Source organism: Lotus japonicus, chromosome 3, assembly GCF_012489685.1.
Source record: "Lotus japonicus ecotype B-129 chromosome 3, LjGifu_v1.2".
Taxonomy (NCBI): Eukaryota; Viridiplantae; Streptophyta; class Magnoliopsida; order Fabales; family Fabaceae; genus Lotus; species Lotus japonicus.
In genome coordinates, this window is record NC_080043.1 from 62,729,300 (window position 1) to 62,750,183 (window position 20,884).

General features: G+C 37.0%; 2 protein-coding genes across 2 annotated transcripts; one reads left to right on the forward strand and one right to left on the reverse strand.

Annotated features, from left to right (window-relative positions):
• Window positions 1–12,109: 12,109 nt before the first annotated feature.
• LOC130744476 (protein DYAD) lies at window positions 12,110–14,961 on the forward strand. The gene is made up of 6 exons (XM_057596658.1): window positions 12,110–12,271; window positions 12,351–13,054; window positions 13,153–13,536; window positions 13,628–13,745; window positions 13,868–13,951; window positions 14,203–14,961. The coding sequence occupies exons 1-6, from the start codon at window positions 12,110–12,112 to the stop codon at window positions 14,752–14,754; spliced, it is 2,004 nt and encodes a 667-aa protein (XP_057452641.1). The 3' UTR covers window positions 14,755–14,961.
• Window positions 14,962–15,286: 325 nt separating this feature from the next.
• LOC130745201 (11-oxo-beta-amyrin 30-oxidase-like) lies at window positions 15,287–20,611 on the reverse strand. The gene is made up of 5 exons (XM_057597352.1): window positions 20,221–20,611; window positions 19,306–19,526; window positions 18,953–19,206; window positions 16,410–16,800; window positions 15,287–15,859 (listed from the first exon to the last, which is right to left on the reverse strand). Exons 1-5 carry the CDS (start codon window positions 20,510–20,512, stop codon window positions 15,431–15,433), a joined length of 1,587 nt encoding a protein of 528 aa, XP_057453335.1. The 5' UTR covers window positions 20,513–20,611; the 3' UTR covers window positions 15,287–15,430.
• Between the last annotated feature and the right edge of the window lie 273 nt (window positions 20,612–20,884).

A 20,884-nucleotide genomic window follows, 5' to 3' on the forward strand; every position in this document is an offset into this window, starting at 1 on the left:
TTTAACTCATAAAACTACTGACTTAATGAAATAAAACTCAAAGATAAAAGACAGCATGACTAATGTACAATATATAATTACAGCCCCCGCTGTAAGTAGCAAACCACGTCACGAGTAACCTCCAGTGACGGGAAGTAACAGAAAGTAACGCCCGTACGCAATAGGTACAATCCAAAAGGATAGGTCAAGTGTTCGCAACACAATCCCTCAAAAATGAGAATAAGTCAGCTCAAACGACCTAAAACAAGACCCCCTAGTCCAACCAACTCTCTGTGATTTCCATAGAGAAACCACACAAAAAGCTATCGGTCAGGAAACTACCCTGTCCCCAAATGAAACAATGACATCCAGAGCTATGACTCTACTCCTACACTAATCCTGTCTAGAGGAGCTCACACCAGCACTCAAACTACATGCTAGCGTGATCATCGTCCGAATCGGAATCCAGAACGACTAAGTCAATGTACACCATCCTCCCTCCTCTCGCTACCGCGACACCCTCCTATGCTGGCCTCACGGGCTTAGGGCCCGAGCCATGGTCATCCATGACAGCAATAGTGGGTGAGCTGGACTCCGCAGAAGTCCCTCCCACAGACTCCTCCTCTGAGGGGTCCTCATCATCTGAAGATGATGGTGGTGGTGGTGCTCCTACACCGGGTCCGTAGTGCACGCCGGGTGGCAGGTTGAAGCTCACAGTGTATCTCCTGAGCACTCCTTCCGTCAAGTGTCCCAGACGGTCGACACGATCCTCCATAATCCTCCCCGAGTAAGTCGCTCGGTGGCCAGCGGGGTCGACCACCCACGAACCGGGGTCATCCTGATCTAACATCTCGTACCTAGTCCCCCCCCGAAGGGTGGACCATCGTGAACCAGTCCGCCAAAGACATCTGACAATGGGCGTAGTCCGCCAAAACACACACAGAAGACGCGAGGGTCAACTCCAAAGAATTATGTAAGTAATAACTCCAATAGATACAGTTTAAGGAGTAGCCACTTAGGCTTATAAGTTATGGATAGCATCCTAGGGTTGTATATTTCACAATGAATATAATGACAATAATAACAATTAACATGCATCAAATAGATTAACAAGTATCAATCACACTCGGCAACTAAGTCAGTATGCATGTTGCATGAATGAGATGTCGGTTGACAAGATGCATTCCGGAGGGATGGGCATCAAACGGATCAGCCCTAACACCAGCCACGGTGGGACCATTTCGGCCCGCGTGCCTCTTACACCAACAAAAACGGTAGTCAGATCAGCAGTAAACCCGAAGGTCTGTCATTTCGGTCTGCTACTAAGAATCACCTAGCAGTGTTCTTACACGGAAATCCGGGTCTTATGACCATTTTGGAATCCACCGAGGTCCGGAGTTCGTCCCGTGTATTAACCTCATTAATGTGTGCATGAATGCAAGTGATTAGCCAAACAACGTCTCCGACCTCACTCGACACGTCGCCACGTGTTCTAGCTAACTTATTGTCTCTAAAAGCATACCCTAAGGCAAAAGTCGATTATGCGACAAAAGACCATTAATTACAAAACACATTATCTCATGATGATTCCTCGAATCATCCGACTCATCTCCATCCGATGGTCAAAACTGCTCAGCGAGCAAAGAGTATCAACATACTCGGAAACTATCCGTTTCCCGGCTTATCTTTTAGATAGCCCAACAACAAAACTGCTCCTCGAGCAAAATAGTATCAACATACTCAGAACTTATTAGTTTCCCCAACACTTGGACTCGACGACACTTCTCATTTTCCAAAACTAAGATTTGAATCCTAAGTTTTTCTTCGAGATTGTTATCATTATTTAAAGATTTAGAGGTTGTTTAATGTCTTATGAATTTTCCTTGTAAAATAGTTTCCATTTAGTTTTATGGCAAATCTTATGAGTTTCAAAGATCCCATAATCCCATATAACTCCCAGAGAATGTCTCGATCCAAAAAAACAATAACAAGGCTCGAATCTCCGTTCGTCCCGTCAAACTACCAAAATCTCATAATAAATTGGCATAACCTGCCCGTTATCCTCACTCGGTAGCACAACAGATATATGTGTAATTGCATAGTCAAGTTAGCGCAATCCAACAGTCATGACACATATATCAACACATCCTAGATTAACCATGTAGCACTTAGCATATAGGGCAGATATCACACATCCTAGATTAACCATGTAGCACATAGCATGTAAGTCAATCTCAAAAACAATCAATAGGTGAGTAATCATCATTGTCAGCCGAAGCCTCAAAAAACATTTTCCCAGTCAAACACAAACAAGTGCATAAACAGTAAATCAAGTCGAATTCGTCGACACCTAAAGCATTAACTAATAGTTTAGTGAGTAGCCCTCACCTGTAGTTCCTCCAGGGTTATCCTCGAAAGTTCCTTCACACTCCACGCCTTGTTCTTCGGGAAATTCCTCAAATGAACCTTAGAGCAAAAACCACAGAATTCCATCATAATCAGTCAGAAACTCAGCACTCAATACTCACTAAGGTTACACGAAGTAGCATATACTCCGAGGTACAATAATCTAACGCGATCGGACAAGTTTTCGAAAACGGAATTTTCCTCCCCCCTTAGAGGTGCTCACGGCCACACACTTTAATTGTGTGCGCCGATTTTTCTTCGACCAAACTTGGTTCCTAGGTTACCATTAGTCGTAACTAAGGCGAATCTAAACTCGGAAAAATTATCGGATCGAAAACTGTCGTAGGGGTATTTTGGTCAATATTTTCAGCTCAGAATTTCAAAATTGGAATTTCGAAAAAAAAATTGGATGGGGACGTTACCAACGACGTTTATGACAACTAATCCTACTAGCGCTAAGCTAAGTCGAGAGTTTTCAGTATAAAGGATGAAACTTTGTCTAAAAATGGGTATTTGGAGCAGAATTGAAACTCGGCGACAATTCAGCGAGAATCAGCAAAATGTAATCCGCTAAACATGCTCTTGGGCACGTAGGGAAGAGGTTTAGATAGAAAGATGAAGTTATTTGGACAGTTTTGCAAAAACCTCAAAACTTAGAGCACAGAAAGACATAGTGAAAAACGACGGAATTGACGATCAGAAGTAAGGATTAGCATCTATACCTCGATACCTTCAAGTAGCAATTGTTAGAGCAACGATCAAGGAAGAAATGGCGAAAATATTCTCCTCCTTCCTCCTCCTTGAGCTCGCGGGTTTTGGGTAGAAATGGTGAAGAGTTTTGCAATTTTTCTCCTATTTATAGGGGATGGAAAAATGCGGGAAAATGAAAATTTCGCGATTCCGATTTTTCCGGCTTCATTCTCCGTGAATTCTAAGATAGGTTTTGGCGACAGAATTCCAAAACTCAAAAGAGGTTTCTTGGAATTAAGGTAAACAATCCAAAGTCGGTGTAAATATATTTTACCCGAAAAACTACTTTTTGCAGTGGATGTCGGAAGAGAAAACTTCCTTCTGAAGAAAGATTGGAAACATCAAGAGAAATGGGTGTACGCGTGTGGAATCTTCGTTTGAAGCTCCGAATAGAAAAAGTCTTCATCAACCGTTCATTCTAGGTTTCTTGAACTATCAGGGTTTTAGTTTCGGCAAACCTCCGAGGATTGGAATCGGAAGTTCGTATATTCTAGGGTTTCGCATCGAAACGCTTACTATAGACGGATTAAGAGAAGTTCTAACATTTCTCTGAAGATTTTTGGAATTAGTTTCCATCGTGTCTTTAAGTGCAAATTAGCTATTTTCTAGCGCTCTTGCCCTAGGTTTAAGCGAATACTAATCGTGCTATAACTTTTATCGACTTTGATACAATCCTTAGACTTTTCCTGAACTTTCTCCTCCATAAATTTATTCCATTCAATAAATTCTTGTTTAGGTTTCCCTTCACGATACATCAAACCTAATCGTGAATAGGAATTTTATTCCCTTATTCTAAACTTAAAAACTTGGGTCTTACAGTACTAAGCTTGGTTGCGACTTTTTGATAATAAAGTAAGCACATGTGAAGAAAATGGGTTTTTTGTCAGTTTTTCAGATCTACGGCGACTCGGTGAAAATCCAAACGATCCGACAATGATTATAGCATGTTGGGTTGCAGTAGAAGATAGTTGGAAAGAAAAATCGAGGTAATCAGACATTTTTACAAAAAGCTCTAAACTTTGAGCACAGAAATGGATAGAATAAGCCGACAGAAAGCAGAAATAGAAGTAAGATTAAGCATCCTTACCTCTGTGCCTACGCGTAGCTTCTGAAACCAGGACGATCGGGCAAGAATCGGAAAAAGCTCTGCACCCCTCTCTTTCTCTCTCTAGTTCTCGACCACTTTGGGAAGAAATGGGATATTTTCTCATTTTTTCCCTTTTTATAGGAGAGGGGAAAATCCGAAAAATCGATATTTTGCGGTTCCGGTCGTTTTGGTACTTTCGTCTGCTGATAAAAATTGAGTATTCGGCGACAGAATGTCGAAACTCAAATCAAGGTTCATTTAATCGAGGAAAACGTCTCAAAGACGGTGTGAGTCGATTTATGTCGAAAAACTACTTTTTGCAGTCGACGTCGAATGAAGAAACTTCCTTTAGGAAAAAGGTCACAAACATCGAAAGAAATGAGGCTACGCGGATGGAAACTTCGTTAGAAGCTCCGAATAGAAAAACTCTTCATTCAGGGTCTTAGTTAAAGTCCCCGAGAAGTTAAAGTCTGGCTTCGGCGGACTTCCGGGAAGCGAAACCTAACAAGCGTACAGTCCATGGTTTTGTATCGGAAAGCTGGTCATGGGAAAAATACTCAGAGATTCTTATTCTCTCTTTAATTCTAAAATTCTCTTAAACAATGCTCTAGGAGAGGATATAACCTTTTTCGGACACTCACGACCTTAGTCGGGTGCGAATATGGCTCGTGCTATCAATCAAAATGACTATAGTGTCATCCTTAAACATACTGCGAACTTTCGTCTTCATATCAATAGTCAAAACGTCAAACACAAGTCAAGTTCCACTCACGCTTACACAGAGTCCTATGCGTGAGCTGAAAATTAATTATTTAATTATAAAATCCTAGGTCTTACACCGCCAATATTCCACCCACCTCGTGAGTTAGCTTGTTGGCCAACCTATATTTTCCTTTTTTTCAAAAGAAAAAAATGTATTTTTAAATGTTTTGAGTGAGTTTTTGGTGGGCCAACTTGTGGACCAATCCAACAGTTAGTTAAAAAATGTTTCTTTAATGTTTTAATATCATTTCGACAAAAAAAATGTTTTAATATCATATTAATTTTATTTTTAATATATTTTACTCACGAGCTAACTCGCCACTATTAAAGTGAGTTGGCATTTCCAACTCTCTTAGTGGGCCAATTTTCCTTGCTTTAGTCGAGTTGAAACGAGATGAGGTGAGTTGACTTGCGGTGTGAAATGAGCTGCTTGCATTGCCACCACTAATGTTTTCTATTTTATTTTTATTTGATACTTCTTAATCAAATTATTGAAGACATACATCATTAATTAGAAGTTAACTGCCATCAATAATTCATCGGAACAATTGATATTTAAAGAAAAATCCACCATAGAAATCGTGGAGTTAGGGATGGCAACGCCTGGAGTGCGTTATACACAAAGTGCTGCTGGTTTTTTTTTTAAGGGTGCACAAAGATATCCCCATTTTAAGGGACACAGCTGTATCAGCCACGTACCAACTGTGTCACGGTTGTTGGTTGCTGCTTCTCTTTCTTATGCAGTGAACTTTCAAAGTGTAATGTTATATAAGAAAGTACAAACATAGTGAGGTGTTTGCCTAAGAGCATCATCAATGAAGTCCTTATTTTGAGATCTTAAAATAAGATCCGGATCTTATTAGATCCCACCATTGGAGCTATCCTACATGGCATGAGATCTTAGCAAAAGCTAAGATCCGTACCTTAGCTCAGTGGGATCTTAAATAAAATAATATTTTTTTCTCTCTCCTCCAATACCATAACCAAAGTGAAAAATAAGGAGGGAAATAAATAATATAAATACATTGGGTATTGTGGGCCTGGTCAAAAGTAAAATAAGATCTCAACCACTAGAGTGAAATGTGCATAGAGACCTTATGAGTGTCTTAAATCCTATGTGGCAATCTGGGCCCACAAAAAATGAGTAAAGTCCCAAAATAAGTTCCTACCATTAGAGATGCTCTAACGAGCTAAAACCAATGTCCTAGACTCCTCTGAAAATGAGCTTCAGAGCTAAGTACGTTAATATAAGACTAATGTGACTCTACTAGACTATAGACACGCCTAAAGTATGTTCCTCTTCAACAAAATTGATGTATTGATCGCTCGAGAATGAGCAAAATCCATTGTATTTTTATTTTTTTTGTCAAAATCCATATGTATGGCTTCTCTCATGGTCAGATGGGTCAGACGTTACAAGAAGCCCAAATGCTTCATGAGATCCGGTGTTTTTTAGAAACTTGTTTCAAATGTTGAAAAAAAAAATAAACCTGTTTAAATGATCCTAATATCTTCCCCTAACTTCGGACAATGTTTTGCCATGACTTTGGAGTTTGGATGATATGTTGTGTATAAATAATTTTGTGTATATATGATTTTATGATTGTCTTATGTTTTTGTAAATATTGTGTATCATATTGTAACAAAAAAAAATATTGTGTATCATATGACCGAATTCTAAAGTCTACAATGTTAGAACGCAATTTTCTGGAAATTCAAATATTTGATATGTAAATTTTAGGGGTGAGCATCGGGTGGGTCAGTTCGGGTTCAGGTGAACAGTGACGGGTTTGAGCGGGTGAAAATCACCATTTTCCAGAGCTGATTCCGACCGTTGTGATGATCGGTTACGTCGGGTTCGGGTGGCACGGGTTAGCGGGCGGTTCGGGTGGTTAACCAGGAAAAAAAAACAGAGTAGTCGGCGAATCTGTAACGGCAAGGAACGATGAAGCTTGTCTCAAATCACATGGGAGCACAATGGACCACAAAGGGGGCTAATCAGGAACGGCAAGGAACATTTGGTGATAGAGATGAACAACCATGGAACGACGCGACGACGTAGTGGTGATTGGGGCGGAGGTGGCTGTTCATCTGGAATGGTGAGGGAAGATTGTGAGGAGAGTAGGTTTTAGGGGTGGCTGGCGGCGGCCGCACCACTGGCTGAGGAAGAAGGTGAAATGAATCAGCTAGGTTTTTAGAATTAGGGTTAATGCTTTATAGTTTTTTTGTTGTTATATAGTTGAAATCAGATTTTTTTGTTTACTGGGCTGATATGTTATTGCTTGGGTCATGAATGTTGGGCCTCAATCAAACAAAAAATGAGAATATAGTATAAATACTCCAGCTTTTCAGACCAAATAAAAAAAACAAAAAAACCCTTCGGGTTGGGCCGGGTTCCGACGTATTTTATTTCTCCACCCGGACCCCACCGGTTAAACCTGTATATACCCACCTTTTCCCACCTACGGGTCTTGTCATCCGACCCGGCCCGCCCGTATCCCTTTTTTTGGGTTCGATTTTGTCCGGGTTGGGTCGAAATGGGCCCGATGCTCACCCCTAGTAAATTTAAGCTATTGGATTTTGTACTTTCCAATATTACTAGTGAGCAATACTGGAAATAGATTTTCAGAATGAAAAAAAATCAAAACACCAAGCCCGGCCCGATTTTAAAATTTAGTAGCTTAATTCACAATACCGGATATTGGAAACTACAATAGCTATTGAAATCCAATTTCGGAGACATAGGTTTACGGAGTGTTTAAGGGGATCCGCAACCATTTCAACCTACCCCCTTGAACCAAAACTCATGTGAATCGAAACCCATTTTTTCCAATGCTTAGTTCGAATGAAAATGTTTGAGATTTTCTTGATTCAAACCCGCCCAAACCTGATAAGTTTGGCCTGAACCCGCCCAGGGCTCAACCTTATGTTTCGGTACCTGCACGAGTCAAATAGAAAATAACACATAGACATATTCTATTTGTATCCTTAGTTTCGAATACCAACGTTGTCAATTTCTTCATTGATAGGTGATTGGAATTCTTTTCGGCTTCATCACACTATTCTTGTGGCCTTCATTTGCCGATTCCATACTTTGTCTATTTGTCATTAGCATTTCTCAATCCCGACAACACTACATTTTACCACCCATGCCTGTGAATAGAGAGTATTGTCCCTCCTTTGAGATAGTTGCATTCTTGTCCTCATAATTAGATAAATTTCTGGTTTTGACACTCGTATGAAATTGAGCCTAAACAACGTTGTTATGTGTTCCGTGAATGTCTATGTGGCAACTCGGCATTGGGCCGGCCCATGCATCATGCATGGCCTAAAAACAAAATTGGAACAATTTCAAATATAAATTTTTTTTGTCATAGAGATATTTTAAATCTATCATTTTTGAAGTTAAATGATAGTGGTGATCAACCCATGCGCGTAGTTCATGGTAGAAAGTAGAAACCAACCAAAATTAGTGTCACTATACTCACTAGTCACTATAATGCCTTTTTTTTGACATTCTAGTCACTATAATGCCTTGGTGCTGAAACACCATATTAGTTTTATTTTTATTTCATTTTTTTTACTTACCGAGCAAGCAACTGCGCCAAATATTGAATAATTTCTTTATCCTACTACTACGGTTATTTTTGTCTTCATATTACAGTGTTTGAAAGTATCAATTTTTTTGGTGCTAAGACTTTCAAATTGTCTCACTCATCATTGTCATGAATTTAATGCCACTCTAATTTTAAAGACAAGATGAAATTAATGTCATTCGAAGCAAAATGATATGATCCAGAAATGGTAATATAAGCATTTATGAGTCACACATAAAATAGGAACTTAAGGAAGTAACGAATTATACTAACATAATTTAATAAATGTAATTTATCAATAGAAAATGTATAAACTTTCATTATAGTACTTTTTGTGGGGTTGTCTAAATGACCCATGATAAAATTTGGGTTAAATAACCCATGGTCTAGGTGGACCAAACAAATTTAAGATAAATTAGTTAAATTTTTATATTTTATTTATTAATTTAATTATAGTTAAATATATTTTGGTCCCTAACTTATACATATGAATCTAAAATCGTACTAGTCCTTGAATTCTTTTTTATTTATAATGGTTCCATATATATGAATTCTTTCAAGTTCCAATAACTTAAACTTTCTATCTTTTCATCTCTTTTTCCCAATTAGTCTTACCAGATAGATAACTCAATTCTAGATACACCCACTTTCGCTGAATTCAGTTAATTAAGAATTGGCTTTACCAATTTTTGGCACCACCGGAATGACCTAAAAGATATAATTGATTATTTTAGGCGGTGATGGTGGTTCTTGGGTGGGAGAGGGATGAGAAGGGGGAGCCCGAGGAGGAGGAGGATGAAGAAAATTTATGGGTTTTGAAGATGAAGAAGATGGACTAGTTTCTGAGATGAATTTTTAGGTTTTGAAATAATTATGAGTGGAGAATGACTTAAGTTGATGGAAGAAATTTTGGAGGGACCGAAATAGATGTAAAAAATTCACATGGAATCATTTTAGATTAAAAAAAAATTCAAGGATTAAAACCGTTGCGATTTTTTTAGGTACCATTTTAGATTCATGTTATAAGTTAGGGACCAAAAATATATTTAACCCAAAATTAATTAATTAATAAAATAAAAAAATTCAACCAATTTATCTTAAATGTGATTGGTCCACTTAGATCATGGGTTATTTAACCCAAATTTCATCATGGGTCATTTAGACAACCCCACTTTTTGTTAGCGTGAACATACTTTCAATATTTAAACAATCAAATGAAATTTAAATATGCCTACGTGTCGTGAGTGTATTGGTTGTTTACGTTATTTTGAACAATATTATTAATGAGGGAAATTCGATGAAGCAATTAAGCATGTCTGACACTCTCTCACCTTCACACCAAAAGTGAGGTAGGGGCGTATTCGTAATTCCACGACGGTGTGTTGAGCAATTGCGAGCGCGAGCGAGGGGAATCGTAATCATTACCCCCTTTTCCCCTACGTGCAATGCAAAACCTTCACTCACTCTGCTGCAATACCCGTTTTGCTTCCTCACACGCATAACAAATTTTCTCTCAGCTTTCTCTCATTTTCTCGGGAAACAAACACTGCACTATAAATTAATCAGGTCCAGATTCAGCAAAAGTAAACACTCGTTCTGAACGGTAATAGTGCTCCAATCTCCAAATCGATTTCAATTCGTTCTGCGATTTCAACACTGTTAATCGATCTTCTTCGCTGATTGTAGTTTCCATCGTCACCATTGTTGTTCCAGGGACGAGATCGTTCACTTCAGCTCTCAAGCTTAGTTGCCGTTTTTACTGTTCTCCGTCAGAGGAAGAACGATGACCATTGAACGAGTGAGTAGCAAGGTTCATCACTTCTGTGATTTGATTCGATTTCGTTTCGACTTTCGATTTCATTTTGTTTCATCAGAAAAAGTATCTATTTCAGTGTTTTCGTTTCCGATTGGTTTAATTTTCTTCTCCTCCGACGAAGCATTTAATGCTTCTGGTGCTGCGTTTCCGAAAATCGCCTCTGTTGTTTGCTTTTTCGTACAAACAAATTTGTCACTGTGTGGTACAGAGTTTGTCGATGATTCAGATTTTCAGCAGTACCAATTTCGTTTCCACCACTTCAATTTGCAGGTTCAGTTGAATGTTGAACAATGCATGAAAATGGAAAGAAATTGAAAATCTGGGTAAAGTGTGTGAGACAAAACGACATTTACTGGTCAAACACTGCGAAATGCTCAGATTTGCAATTAATTCTTGGCATCAAATATTCTTATTTAATTCTACACAATGTAATGTAGTACTGAACCTGATGAAGTTGATAGTTTAATTAATTTCGCATTAATCATTTTCACTTGGTATAAATGGTACTTAATTGCTTAATCTTGTTAACTATTGATGGTTTTGATTATTTGATGTTGGGAAGAAATGAATTAGACAGTGTGAGTAACGTTGAGGGTGCAATTTGCAGATGGTGGTGGAAGAATGTCAGTGTGATTCCGTTGCCGTTACTGCTGCTGATGAAGATATGGTGGTCTCTTTCTTCTCTCTCTCCCTCTCATATTTCACACGCGCACGCGCGTCCCTTTCTGTTAGTGTATCTCTTGGGATCTTGTGCTGTGAGCTTTAACAACCCAACGCCGCATAGCACCACCGTCACTTGCTCACACACGCACTGCACCATTCTCTCTCTCTCTCTCTCTTTCTTAAACACAATGCTCATACTTGGTTATTTACCATTTACTTAATTACTACTTTAGATAAAATTTTAGTTAAACTGTTCTTTATAATACTTCTAGTTTAATTAAAATTTCAAATGAGTTCATTCAATTTAAAAGTGTTTAGGGCAAAATTTTATGTTTTAAATGAGTTCTTAATTCATTAATAGTCATTACTCGTTAGTTTTTGTTTGATTATAATTTTTTTTATGAAAACACAAATAAAGAACAGAGATTGGTTTCTGAACACGTATAGAGTACTCTTCATTAATTTTTTTGGTGTCGTAGTAGTAGTACTATTCATTAGTCGATTTTAATAGTTTTATTAATCCTCTAAAATAAGTCTTTAATTATTTTTGAATTGTTTCTGATATATTATTAAAGACAGTTATAACTCTTACCAAAAAATGACACTACTTAAGTTACCTTAACCATTAAGGATTTAAGGGTTTATTTAGAAAATTAGAAATATACTATAATATTGTTATTATTCCATTAGATTTATGAGATTATTATATATGGTTTTGTAGGAGGGTTTGTACTTGAAGAGGCAGGAAGAGGGCAGAAGCAAAAAGAGCCCATATTTGGACAAACATTCTAGGCTTTTTCATGATTCACCCACATCTGAATCAATTTGTATCTATGGTAGTACATTCCTTTAATTAATTGGCCTTGTATAGTTTATTTGCATAGCTACCTACTAATACTAATACTATGTACTCACCATATATGCTTTCCAATTTCATAGCTCATTGTCACTTTATAGTATAAACCATTTAGCACCTTCATTTTACTTAACTACACCAACTTGTTTTGCTGGTTTTACTTATACTCATTTGCATAGCTACCTACTATTACTATGTACTCACCATATATGCTTTCCAATTTCATAGCTCATAGTCACTTTTGGAATACTACAGGGGCTTCAGAGCATTTGAAAGTGGGTCAATTTCATGAAATTGATCACTCTCAGCTATCACCTAATTCCCCTGTTCAACTCAACTCTATCCGCATTGTAATGGTATGTATAGTGAAAAGTTCCTTTTAAACATTCTATATACAATTTAAAGTCTCACCTTTGGTGATTTTTCATTCATCAGGTCAGTGACAAAGGGAAGAACCAAGTATCTCTCAGGTACCCAAGTCTCCAATCACTTCGCTCACACTTCAGCGACCAAAACTTTGGGAAGCCAGGAGGAAAGAAGACCCCTGCACTTGACGAGAAGTACGTGATGGGTTTGGAAGCTGCCATCAAAGTGCTCTGCAGGAGCATCTCAACCGAGGAATTCTCTCAGAAAAGAAACTTATGGAACTTCTGGGTCTCTCCCTCTGTGGAGAACATTCAAAGCAATGACAACCCAGTTCCAGTTGACACTAATGCTGCTGTACCCAGCTTGGTTTTGAAGCAGGGTGTGTGCTGGTCTGAGCTCAAGTCCACAGGGCTGACCCAATGGGGTGCACGTCGTCAAGTTCGGTTCCTGGGTCGTCATGAGGCGATAAAGGTTGGACCTTTGTTGGAATTTCACAATGAAAAAGGGGTCAGTGTTGAAAACAGAGAAGGGTCCATCAGTGAGAAGAAGAGGAAGCGAGTTGGAGAATTGACTGAGGCTGCTGCCATGGCAGGGTCTTCTGGAGTAGTGAGAATGACTCGTCAATGTGTGAAAACTCGTCAAAATGTGAGCAATAACAGTGGAGTTCAAAAATCTAAGAAGGTGAAGAATGACACCACTAAGAAGCAACTCGTGGTTCATGGCAAAACCAAAACCAAACGAAAAATCTCAATTGATAGATGGTCTGCTGAGAGGTAAATTAAAAATTGGTTCTTTCAGTTTATGATACTCTGTTTATTTCAGTTTTTCATTAGGCCTTTACTGTTTGTTGTTTCCTGTCGTACATTTGAAGGTATCATTTGGCAGAGGAGAACATGTTGAAGGTTATGAAGGAAAAAGGAGCTGTGCATGGAAACCCAATATTGAGGCCAGACCTGAGATCAGAAGCAAGAAAGTTTATTGGTGACACAGGTTTACTGGATCATTTACTGAAGCACATGGCTGGAAAAGTGGCACCAGGAGGAGCTGAGAGATTCCGGCGGCGACACAATGCTGAGGGGGCAATGGAATATTGGTTAGAGAGTGCTGATCTTGTTGATATCAGAAAGGAAGCAGGGGTCCAAGACTCTTACTGGACTCCTCCACCTGGATGGAAGATTGGGGACACCCTTTCACAAGATCATTTTGCTGGTAGAGAACTCAGAGAGATCAAGGAAGAAATACTTAAATTAAAACTGTAAGGCCAATTTCTTTATCCTTTAATGACATTATTATTGGTTGTTCTACTGATTCTGAGTAAAAAATGGTTGCTTTTCTTGATCTGACAGAGAAATGCGCGAGCTGGCAGCAAAGAAGGGAGAGGAAGCATTGGCCATTGTGACTACTCCTAGTTCCTGTTTGTCAAGTTTGAATTGGGAGGACAATGGACCCTTGGTCTCAAAAGAGGTGATGGATATAGAACTTGGCCTAGTTGGTTTTAGTACTGTGAATAGCTATAGCTATTTTGAGAGGTCACTTGAAATATAAACTGCGCCCAATTTTAACAACTTTCTATCTTTACTCTGCAGGAGATTTATGTGGAGTTGCTGAACAAGAAGGCTAAAATTGAGGAACAACTCAAGGAAATTTCACTGACTTTGAGTGGCATAGAGGTAGCATAATCATTTCTCTTTGTATTTGACTGGGAGTTGTTTTAATGTTTTGATTGCAAAATGTGTCTCTCCCCCATATTTGTCTAGATTACCATCATCACCATAGGATGTAATGTCTCCTTATTTTACTTTCATCATATTCATTTGGAAATAGTAATGAGGACTAATGAAAATCAATAACAAAATTATTCACTTTCAAGCTAAAAGAAACAGACTTTGCATGTAACTGATTGAAGGCTCACTTGATGCAGGCGCAACTGGGAATGCTGAAGCCAACGATGGTAGAAGAACCAATAATGCCAAGATCAGTAACACCACTGGCTGAAAACCTCAGAGGAGAGACAAGGAAGGAGAAGAAAGGAGGTAATACAAACAAAGCAACAGAAGCAGGGGATAAGCAAATGCAAGAAAGCAGGGGATATACAGCAGAGGACAAGGCAGCAAAGATAGAAAGGCTCAAAAGGGGTTTCCAAATCTTCAAACCACAAGGGAGCTCTGTTTGGCAACCTATGGATGTGGCTCCCCAGGTTCTGGCCAACCTGGATCAACACCCTATGGTCCCAACCCCACCATCAGCTTCCTCTTCTACTCAGCCCCTGCCAATGCAATTGCCAATACCTAAACCTTCTTCCCCTGTTAAGCCACAAGCAGAGAGGCGCCCTGTGAGCTCAGCCACTTTGACCTATGTCACAGGACCCTTTTCCCCACATCTTTCTGCATCATCAGGGACACCAGGATCCAAAATCACTACCACTGACCCTCAGAACTCCTCTTCCTTTAACCTTAATGAGGCTCCTCTCTGACCTTAGAGTAATGCTGGGAAGGTCCTCCATACATTTTATTATATAAAATAAACCTCACCTTAATTTTAGTCTATTGTTATAGTAGATTGAGCAACTACACAATGCTGACAGTAAATTGGATGTAACAACTTTTGCGTAGTTCGTATGATGGTATTACAATTTTGAAGTTAGATATTGTTATTATGTGTAATTAAAACTGAAAGTCAAACATTACAAGTAGAGCTTCAATTGCTGATAATTGTTGCTTGATTTTGCAGAAATGTTAGTTATGCAGTTTCTCATAAATTTTATTCTGTTGAATGAGTACCTTGTTTTTTTATCAGCATCTTATGACTTCCTTTGTACATTCACATTTATGAGCCAAAATCTTACAATTGTATGAGGTTTCTTTTTTTTCCCAAAAGGGTGTCAGAGGTTAAAAAGTAAAAACCTTCAAATGTACATAAGTTAGCATCGTTCCAATAATATTTAGACACACATGCTGCTTCGTAGTGATACTTTCCAAACTATATAGCATAACTCTTTTCCAAACTATAGCAACTTCTTTTTTATTTCAGCAAATTAAAAAAGCATTTATTCAAGGGTACAAGAGGTATCAATCCCATTACATATCAGCATAGACAATTACAAATTTGACAAGCATAGTGTAGTGCAAAATAGTCTCAAAGCCATCTACTCAATATAGTCTATGCAAGATGATGGGTGCCCCGTGTTTTGGCTGCAGAGTAAGCAAAGTGGTAGGAACATGTGCATAAGTGGGAGAAAGCTCAAATGAGAAATTTTGCAGAAGCATTGAGAACACTATCTTGGCTTCCAAAATCACAAAGTTTTGCCCAATGCATATTCTAGGACCCCATCCAAATGGGAAATAACAAACCTTGCCTTTGGTTGCCTTTGCAATTCCTTCAGAGAATCTCTCAGGATTGAACTCCTTCGCATCATCACCCCAAATGTCATGATCATGGTGAACTAAAAGTAATGGAATAGAAATATGTACTCCTGCGGGCAAGGAAATGTTTCCAAGTTTGATATCCTTTTCAAGAGCTCGATTGATGTTAGTTGCAGGTGGGTATAACCTGAGAACCTCATTTAATACCATTGTTACCTATAAAAATAATAATAATGTTAAGTTTTTTTTTTTTTTGAGGGAATAATGTTAAGAGTTATGACACAAGTTAACGCACCAAAAAGTATATTATAGGAGAATATGAGTAAAAGACAAACTATATCTCTATTGAAATTAAAAAATGTATCTGATATTTGATGAAGACATTATATCTCTAGAATTAACATACTCTTAATTTCCAAAGATATCATATCTTAAATATCTATATCTTTATCATGGTCGGGTTGTCTAAATGACTCATGATAAAGTTTGGGTTAAATAACCCATCATCCAATCACATTGGAGATAAATGAGTTGGAAATAAATTAATAAATAAAATAAAAATTCCAACTCACTTATCTCCAATGTGATTGGATGGTGGGTTATTTAACCCAAACTTTATCATGTGTCATTTAAACAACCCAATTTCGGAATTGAGATATAGTTTCTGTTATACAAATATTCTTCTTTTTATTTTTTTAAAGTTCACATATTCTTCTTTAATAATTATGATCAAATCCAAAATGAAATTAAACCATGTAATACATACAACTTTAAGGCGAGTTAACCCTTCAAAGTTTGGAATTTGGTTCCCAAAAACTTGCAAAACTTCCTCTCTTGCTCTTTCTTGCCATTCAGGATACTTAGCCAATAATACCATTGTCCAAACTAGCAAATCGGCAACGGTCTCTTGCCCCGCTAGGTAGAAAAGCCGGCATTCCTCAATTACTTCTTTTGTGGTCATTCCATTAGTCTTCTTCATGTTTTCCTGACCTTGGGTTTCAATGTTGCTTGCTTGCAAAAGTGTGCCTAGTAAATCGTCTTTGGTGGTTTCACCATTCTTCCATGCCTTCTTTCGTTTTTCAATGATACCCTCAAGTGAATTATGCATATCCCTTTTAATTTTCTTTATCGTCTTATTGGTGGTTGTTGGTAGAAGCCTAGAAGAGATTATGAAATTAAAGGGTATTATATAAAGTGGTGTTAGTTATCTATGAAATGTATGAAAAAGATTATGAGTTTAAAGCTTGAACAATTTATATTGATTGATTAACATGTTGATTAACTGTATTTCGACGGAAAAAATTATTGAAAAAAAACTAATTTCTTATACTTATGAATATATTATAAAACTAAAAGCAAAATTAAAATATAAGAACAACTTTAACATATTCATACTCAACTTTTTTTACATTTCATTTATAGTGCTAAGTTTCTTGTTTTATGTTCATATCACATCAATTATTATATCTTTTACGGATAATTATTTGTTGACACCTCAAAAATAGGTGGAATGAAGTGGAGGAGGAGAGAGATAGGAAGAAATGAAAAAAAGTAAGAGAGAGAAAGTATAAGATGTGATAAGTGATAAGAGAAGAGAGATAGAGATAAAAATAGGTGGAAATGAAGTGTATAAAAAAGGATGTGTGTATATATCATTGTTGTATCTTTTACTTCTCTCTTTTATTCTTATCTCTTTCCATATATGAAGTATTTGTCAACAAAATATTTTCCTTTAAGATTTACTTGTAAAAGATTAATACTTTATGAGTTTATCTTGAAATTAAACTAAGAAAAAAACCACATAAGGTCGGGTGTTCTAAGTCAAAATCTCGCATTAGCATTTTGCACCATAACACATTCTCATCTAGCCCAGCACCCTCCCGGACACAGATAATTATTTTGGGCATATGGTATTTTAATCCAACAAGTGGTACCATAGCCTAAATAGCCTCACAACACATGATCAAGAAAAAGGAGCCTAAAAATGAGAAGAAAAAAAACGAATGTACTCAATTAAAAAAACTATCAACTGATATGAGAAGTTATGGATCCACAAGATTCAAGTTTCAATTAAAGGAGTAAAAGCCCACACATAGGTGCGCACTTGATCCAACCAACCCAGTCAATTAACCCGAACCAGAGCCAAAATGACGGGTTTGGAGAAGTAGGAATTGATGAGTTCGAGTCGCATTATGGGTTTGAAAAAGTAAAATCTGAACCAAACCATCAATCCAAACATATATATTGCACATTTAATTTCTTATATATTTTTCTTTCTTCATTGTATTTCTAATCAAATGGTTGCACATGACAGTGCTAAAAAATTAAGATAGACTTAGGAATTATAAAGACAGTATTAAAAGTAAAGATATCTATTGAAATAGTTTTTTTTAACATTTTTCATTAAAAAATTATAACTTTAATGCATTTTACTTTTTAAACACTTTTGATTGATTCAGATTTTGATTTAGTTAGTGTCCGATCTAAACCAACCCGTGTACACCCCTAACACATACAACCATTAAGATTCCGCTAACTAGAAGTAAAAAAAATAAAACAATTCCATGCAAAACCAATCTAAAAAGGAACACAAAAAGTATATAAGGTTGGGTGTTATAAGTCCAACCCTTTAAACTATCCTAGGGCCGGCCCAAGAGTAAAGTCATCCAAGTAAGGGCTTTAGACCCCTAAATTTTTTTTTACTAAGTAAAAAATACTTCTAAATTTTTTTTACTAACTTAAAAAGGCCCTCGAAGATTTTTTTTACTAAATATTTTTTTAGGTAAAAAACTCACTTTAAAATTTATTTTTTTTTGTCAATACTTTAAAATTTGTTTTAAATATCATTTAGTGTTGGGCCGGCCATGAATTATCCAATTTGAGAGTTTTTAAGCTTCAACACTTCACTTCATCTAGCCCAACATTCTCCGGGACTCTAACTCTATGGGCCCTTTTGAGCCCTTATAACAATTTGCAATAGAAAAAATTGTGATTGTGAATTTAATTATAATTGAATAAGTTTTATATTAAATACTATATAAATCTTGGGTCCCACATTTCAGAGTAAATGCACATGTGAATATGTGATTGTGACCCTGAAGCACTGATATTTAACAGCCTAAAAAGGTGGAAGTTTTTGTCCTTTGTCTCATCCCACCATATTAAAATGTGTCGACATAGAAAACATTATATGTACTTTGTTTTCTAAAAAATAAATAAAAAAATAGTTTTCTCAAAAATAAAAACATGAGAGGGGCCCCACTTTTATGTCAAAACAAAAACAAACATGTGGAGTGTTGTGGAACTTACCACCATATTGGAATATTGGTATAACGTTGTGTAGTTAAAATCAGATACCCTAGCCTCTTCAGAAGTTCAAAAATCTTTGTTCCTTCTGCGTAGCTGCTTCCAAATGCTGTTTTAGAAATTGCATCACGACTCAAATCCTGAAGGGAAGGCCAAACATCAATCTCACACGTTCCATCTAATGATGAATTAAACATGATTCCTTTCCATTTGCTAATCATATCATGACAGCTTTCAACAAATGCTGGCAGCATACCCTGTTAATTAGGAAAGAAAAGAGAAAATTAAGAACTAATTTGATGACAAAATTAAGTGCTAGAATATAAAGCAATATAGAAATAAATTAATAACCTTACTTTCATATTTTCTAAGTGGAATGCTGGGTTGATAATCTTTCGATGTTTAGCCCATTTCTCACCCTCATAACTTGCTAGACCGGTCATAAAATACTTAGCAATTGGATTATTTAGCTTTTGTTTTGGGAAGTCATTCATCTTGCTAAGCACTTCTTTGATTTCCACTGGATCCGTGATGACCACGTGTAATTTTGTGCCATCCCAAAAAAATGAATTCTTTCCTGCACATCGATCATTTAATGCATATTTTAAAATCATGTTAGAACTGATTCAAAAGTAAAAATCAATTGGGTTTAATTGTGATGCACTATTGAAATCCAATAATACAATGTCATGTTGGAGAAATAATTAAACTCATTTTAAATTTTAATTAAATTAAAATACATTTTTTATAATTTGGCCCAAAATCCAAAACAATTATCCAGCAGATTTATGCTATCTGAGTAGCTCTCTAGTCTCTAGATGCAAGTTTAAAGCAATCTATTGTTCCAGGATCTAATATGAGGATCAAATATTACATATAGAACTTGAAGCCATAATTTAAAAAATCAGTGAAGCTCTAATCGTAAAATCAAGTAGATCTGTAGATTCATGTCTTAAACTTTGAGTTATGAAGATGTGAAAGTTAATATTACTTTGTGTTGTGATCCCAAAAGCTTAAGCTAAATGCCCACACCCCTTCGCGCAAGAGCCCACTTGATTCTGAAGCGCGAATAATGCATAGATTCACTTATAATATGTTGAAATTCCATTTTTTATTAGAATAATGAGGTGATAATGGCCAAACTCTAGACTACTATGTCATAAAGACTCTAATATCAGGTTAAAGTAAACAATTATCTCAAAATGTTAAGCTGTTGAGATAATTGGTTGTTTGACATAAATTAAAGTTTGGAAAAACATGTGTTTAATTACCATATTGGTTGATTGTTTCATGAATCGGAGAGAAGATGCGTGGTGCAGCATCATCTTTGGAGAGACCGGTGGATTTTGATTTGGCTTCTTGTTGCATCTTGAGCATGTACATCTGCTTGGAGTTGTCACCTGAAAGCAGCTTGTATGGATCTCCTCGAAGACCTTGAGCAATGAGAAGCTTTTCTAACCTCTTGGGCCTCAGCCACAGCTTGTTCAGCATATGCCAAGCCCATATCGGAATCACAGCAGCTATCGCCGTCATGACGACCCAGAATATTGTAGGCACCTCCATTTTTGTTTCTAGATCTCACACTTATGCACTCTCTTTGACTTTTATTTGATTCAAGTGATGAGGAAGCAATGGATGCGTATTAGAATGACATTGGTTAGAGAATGACTGATAAATACTCCTTAATTACTTGGATTTTTCGACCAAAAAAAAAATACTTGGATTTGGATTGGAGTATCTCTCAAGCATATCTTCAACCGTAGGATCAATCAAAACGGCAGTTATTAATGCCGTGCGTTGTTTAAAAAAATGTTGTGCGTTGGTACTTGGACCTTGGAAGTATATATTAGTGCAAGAAATTACAATCAATTTAATGTTAGCATTATTCACGTAGGCTCATCTTGTTACATGTGTTTAAGCGATTATTTACAGATT